This window comes from Orycteropus afer, unplaced genomic scaffold (genome assembly GCF_000298275.1).
Source record: "Orycteropus afer afer isolate SDZICR_OR568_19922 unplaced genomic scaffold, OryAfe1.0 scaffold00146, whole genome shotgun sequence".
Taxonomy (NCBI): domain Eukaryota; kingdom Metazoa; phylum Chordata; class Mammalia; order Tubulidentata; family Orycteropodidae; genus Orycteropus; species Orycteropus afer.
The window spans coordinates 6,772,716-6,778,682 of record NW_006921733.1 but is presented as its reverse complement, the minus strand read 5'-3'; the positions used below and the strand labels follow the sequence as shown (position 1 = coordinate 6,778,682).

The following is a 5,967-nucleotide window of genomic DNA, read 5'->3' as shown; positions in this document are numbered from 1 at the left end:
TCTTTTGTCACTGGCCCGTTGGTAGAGAAGGAGGTAGTGGCTCTCGCTCAGTAAGTGAAGTTGCAGGAGGTGTGGGTGTAGTTGTGTCTTATGGGGACTATTGTTGTCTCCCACTCAGTTAGACACAAATTACAATTGAATAACCACCAAAAATCTAAAAGCCCATGGATGAAAAACACACCATGTAATCGCACAGGAACAGTAACCAAAAAATGAAAAACGGGAAATAAAAGAAGAAAAAACAAGAAAACCTGCAATACCTGGGGATAACGCACTAAGAAAAAAAAAGTAGAGAAGGAGAGTAATAAATGAAAAAAAAAAAAAAAATGGGAAAAATGCAAAAAGAAAAAAAGAATGGGGTTAACCATGAGAAAAAAGGGGGAAAAGAGAAAAAAAAAAAACAAACTTAAATTTGAAAAACAAAAAACATTTCAACCGCCACAGGGAAAAGAAAAAATCCTGAAAACTAGGACCTGGGAGGAGAAGATTAAGAATAATAATAAAAAGGACAAATGTATTAATAATATTAGTTGTTTTAAAACAGACAAATACAAGCAAAGTAATCACCAGAAAAATGAAAGTGAAAAAGAAAAAAAATAAAAATAAAAAAAGAGAAAAAAAATCAATGGCAGACAGGGCAGGGCACCCAGGCTCTGTCTGAGCACACAGACTGTGATGGAGTTCCTGTGGGCCCAGGAGGCAGGTGGGAGTGGGGGATGGCCGCTCTTCCGTTCACCAAGCGGGTGTGAGGTATAAGAGTAACAAGAGGAATGTCGTACCTTTTCAGTCTTGCAGGTCCCAAGTGTCCTTGGGGTTGCTGGAAAGCAGAACATGTTCTTATGCCCCAGAAATCTGTGAGAGTGCTGTCTCTTTAAATATCCAAAATAGTTAAGCTGCTTTTTAAACCTTCCAAATGGCAGTGCCTCCAGACCAGCAAAAGTCCACAGCTCAGCCCACCTTTCTCTTCACCTTCTCCGTTTGTTCCCCAGCCACCATGCACAATCCTCTGTGCTGTCCCTGGCTAGCAGGGTGATTTTTAGGTTAATTCTTAGGTCCTACCAGCACTCAGGAATCTCCAAACTGTCTGTGCTGTCAGGATCACTCAGGATCGCTGCCAGACCTCAGTTCCGTCTGCCTCCTTTTTTGGTATTTTTCCGCAAATTCTTCTGCTGGTTGGGGTTTAATCCACTTCTATATCCTTCCCTTCAAGGCTCAGGGGTCCAGGATTATCTTCTGTGTCTGTGTTAATTGGTTTCCCTTTTCTTTGTTGAAGAGGGTCTGTGCAGTCTTTCTGGCTAGTCCACCATCTTGCCGGCCATCCAGGAACAAAGTTTTTATAAAAACATGCAAAGTTATGCTTTAATTGTTGTTGTTATGTGCCGCTGAGTCGAGGCGGTATCAATATGGAAGTAGATTGCCCAACCTTCCTTCCAAGGAGTGGCTGGTAGGTTTGAAGCACCAGCCTTCTGGTAGCAGTCAAGTGCCTGAGGCACTACGCTAGCAGAGCTCCATATGTCTTGATAATGTTCACAAAATTAGTGTTTATTTATTTATTTAATAGTATTAAAGTGATGTGTATAAGCTCAGAATATTATACCTAGACTAGCTAGATAAAATGATACTGCCTCGGAAACCCAAAGAGGGGTCACTATGAGTCAGGGCCGACTTGATGGCAAATAACAACAACAACAACAAAGCTAGATAAAATAGGAAACATTAACTGGTAATTTAAATATGTTAAGGGAACACTTAGAATAGTACTAACTAAAGGTTAGAATAAAATTCACATATATTGTAAAATAAAGATTTTTCTATCGTATGAAACACATATGACAGTAGTAGCATTTTCCTCTTAGGTAAAGGCTGGGCAACTTTCCTCTGTTTGACACACTTTTTGTTCCCAAAAAGGATGGTGGTAACCCTCACTGCTCCTTTTCACCCCTTCAGAGGACTGAACCTCTCCCTGCCCACTCCTTAAGAAGTCTTTCTGGCCAAAGAGTATCAGTTAATGACTAGGTGTTTTTGAGGAAGCATTTGAACAAATAGTGAAATACACTAATAGTAATACCATTGGCAGCTAAATGCAATGTGATATCCTTAATCGAGTCTGGAACAAAAAAGCACATTGATAGATTAATGAACCTGAATGACGTTTGGAGCTTTGTTCACAGCAATGGACCTATGCTGCTTCCTTAGTTTTGACAATGTGCCCTGGCATCTTAAGATATCAACAGTTGGGGAAGCTGGGTAAAAGGCATATGGGAACTCTCCATATTATTATTCTATTCTTTCCAGTTTTTCTGTAAATCTAAGATTTTAACAAAATAACGATTTAAAAATCAATTGAAGAAAGAAACAATAAAACAAAACAAAAAAATTCAACCCTTAAAGACATATGAATTCTAAGAACATCAAAGGAGAATTTTAACTTGAAAATTACCCAAGAAAAGAGACTACTGATAAATTAGGTGGAAAAATGAAGTGCCTGTTTTAGGCAAATAAATTTGTGGTCCTCCCCAATTCAGAACTTAGAGGAATTTCTTCACAGATTATGATGACTTTAAGTTCTCTTCAGAAAGGCATAGCACTTACTGTATGGCACTTAAGACTGTTACCTGCAGAACTATTATCATTGTCAAAAATGAGTAAACCGCAGCTATAACTGGGGACAAAGAGCTGCCATCAGACTCCAGGACATCAAACGAGGATTTCTTCTCTTGATGCCGCCACACCCAAAGTCCATGTCCTGTAGAAATGTCCAAAGAGAAACATGTTTCATCCAACAGAAAACTAAGAACGATGTTAGTGTAAATTACAGCAAAACTTTAACTTGACTTACTCAATTTGAGCACATTTGGTTTTATTAGCCTGCCTTATAAAAATCAACACCAGTGGAAGCAGCAGTCAAGAAATCAGATGAAATATTGCACTGGGAAAATCTGCTGCAAAAGACTTCTTTAAAGTGCTGAAGAGCAAAGCTGTCTCTTTGAAGACTAAGGTATATCTAATCCAAGACATGGCATTTTCAATCACCTCATATGCATGTGAAAGATGGACAATGAATAAGGAAGACTGAAGAAGAGTTGACGCTTTTGAGTTGTGATGCTGGCAAATAACACTGAAGGCACCATGCACAGCCAAAAGAACTAACATCTCTCTCTCAGAAGAAGTGCAGCCGGAATGCTCCTTGGAAGTGAGAATGGCCAGTCGTCATTTCACCTACTTCGGTCATGTTGTCAGAAGGGACCATTTCCTGGAGAAGGGTATCATGCTTGGTAAAGTAGAGCATCAGCAAAAAAAGGGGAAGGCCCTCAAGGAGATGGATTCACACAGTGGCTGTAATAATGGGCTCAGGTATAGCAAGTATTGTGAGGCTGGCAAAGGACCAGGCAAGTGTTTTGTTCTGTTGTACATAAGGTCACTATGAGTCAGAGCTGACTCGATAGGACCTAACTACATAACAACAACAACAATGTAAGATGGCAAAAATATCTAGTACCTTTGGCATTCAAGGTCAAACTGCCATGAGGAGTTGAAACTTGGCTACTTTTTCACACCCATAGTTTACCACTGTTGGAATCGACTTCCACCTCTGGTGAGAACACAGGAGTTATACCTGTGCATATTGGCTAAGCTGAGAGCAGACCACATGAATCCACAGAAAGGACTATTCTAGTACGTGTCTCAGAAACACTCAGAAAATGTGTACCTAAGTCTCAGGAGGTACTTGATGAAAAGACAGGCTGGAGGTGCTGACCCTGCCAACTACTGTCTCTTCTTGGAAATACATTTCAGGCTGTCTGCTGGGCCCCCTATCTACAGGTTAACAGGGTCTTTCTCATACCCAAGGTGGGTCTTCTTTGACCAGTGAATTCTCTGATGATGTCACATCCTCCTGTTGGGGCAGCCCATTATGCATGACAGTATTTGGGTAAGTGATACAAAACCAAACCAAACCAAACTCACTGCCGTTGAGTCAGATCCGACTCATGGAGACCCTTCCTTGGGTTTCCGAGGTGGTATCACTACAGGAGTAGATTGCTCAGTCTTCCTCCTGAGTAGTGGCTGGTGGACTACACCAGCCTTATGGTTAGCAGTCAAATGCCTTAGGCACTATGGTGCAGGTATTACTGGGGCCTTGCACACTTGCTTCCCAAGGCACTGTGGTGGCTCTGGGGCCAGCAAAAGCTGTGGAGCACCAGTGCCCACCAACAATGTAACTGCTTGCTCTTTCTTAGGATGCTAATGATATTTTTTATTTTCACGGGTAGCAGCACTTTCTGCTTCTCCTGCTGTTACTCTTAGTTCATGGCAAGTTCACTAGCACTTCTTTACTCATTACTAGTATGATTATGCCACTTTGCCATCAAAGAATCTGCCAATTAGAAAATGACATTACTCTGTGGGGCCCTTTCTTCTGGGAATCTCATGCTCATATGACCCTTCCTTGGGGTCATGTCCATGAGAAATGTTTGACTTCTAGAGTGGTGGATCAGGACAGCCATTGCCAACTCAGCTACCTTCTCCTGCAATGAATACAGCAGAGTCTAACTTTTGCCTTGATCCTCAGCCTAGTGGACTTACCAATAGCTGAGAACAGAGACATGCAGATGAGTATGAGGACGCACCACAGGACATCACAATTCATCTGCCGCTCCAGCTGGCTGCGCTTGTAGCGGGGCCCATTGTTGTTGAGAAGAGCCTTGGTTTCATGTCCTGTCCAGAGGGTAAAAGAGTGGTAAACAAATGCCCAACAGTCAAGTGATGAGTTACATTGACTCCACGGAAGGAAGTGTGTGCTACCATCAAGTGACATTTAAGTGATAAACTCAATAGAGAAAGGAGGGTATAAAATTCATCTTATATGTAAACATCATGAAGAAATGAATGGAAAGAAAAATGTTGAAATCCTAAATGAGACCACTTCCAATTGAGGTATTATCACAAGAATTTAATCTTTCATTTTTTTACATTTTCATGATTTTCCATATTTTCTACAATGGGTATATGTACATATATGTATGTGTGTGGGTTGTGGGGGGTGTGTGTGTGTATACACACACATACATACATACATATATATAAATGTGGTAGTTAAGGCTGTGTGTCCACTTGGGGTGGCCTGGTTGAGTGGCTGGGCAGGTGGATGTAGTTATTCCCCATGGTGAGATTGGCAATCAGTTCCATGGTGGAATCTACCAGAGCAGCTGAGTAGCTGCTTTATAGATGTGGTCTGCTTTCAGTATATAAGCAACAGCTTTGAGGAAGGCCTCTAGCTTTATGGCACACTTGAACCCTGCATGTAGCTAGGTCTTCATGCAGTCGCCTGCAATGCTCTGCAAATCTTGCGACTTTCAATGGACTTGAATCAATGGCCTGCTGTGTGGTTTGGAACATCAGGGCTTTTTACTTGTTGACTTTGGGTTTGGCAGCCTCAGCAGCCAGCAGCTGCCTGATTGAAGAAAGCCTTCAGCTTCAGTGGGCTGGGAGCAAGAGGCAGAGTGAAGCTCAAGGTTGAGGGGCTTTCACCCAGCCTCTTGAGCTCAGCACTTTGAACTCAGACTTCTAATCTCCAAAACTGTAAGTGAATAAACTCCTGTTTGTTCAAGCCATTCCACCTGTGGTATTTTCTGTTAGAGCAGCACTTGTTGTTGTTGCTGTTATGTACCATTGAGTCGGACCCAACTCATAACGACCCCTCCTTGGTTTTCCAGGGCGGTATCACTACGGAAGTAGATTGCCTAACCTTCCTTCTGAGGCGTTGCTAGAGGTAACCAAAACAATATATTTCTATAATGAGTATATATGTATATGCATTTCTATAATAGTATATATGTGTATACATTTATACACACACACATACATACTATTTCTACAATGGGTGTATTTTTTAAAATGGGTATATATATATGTGTGTATATGTGTGTGGTATGCATATATTAACACATACACATATTATATATATAT

At 41.2% G+C, this 5,967-nt stretch overlaps 1 protein-coding gene across 1 annotated transcript in view; it reads right to left on the bottom strand.

The window, feature by feature from the left end:
- ATP10A (ATPase phospholipid transporting 10A (putative)) overlaps positions 1–5,967 on the bottom strand; it is a 352,646-nt gene that overhangs the window by 75,498 nt on the left and 271,181 nt on the right. The window contains exons 5-6 of the mRNA XM_007945983.1: positions 4,585–4,716; positions 2,616–2,746 (exon numbers count right to left, since the gene is read on the bottom strand). Coding sequence (XP_007944174.1) covers positions 2,616–2,746; positions 4,585–4,716 — 263 coding nt within the window. The remainder of the gene's footprint in view (positions 1–2,615; positions 2,747–4,584; positions 4,717–5,967) is intronic.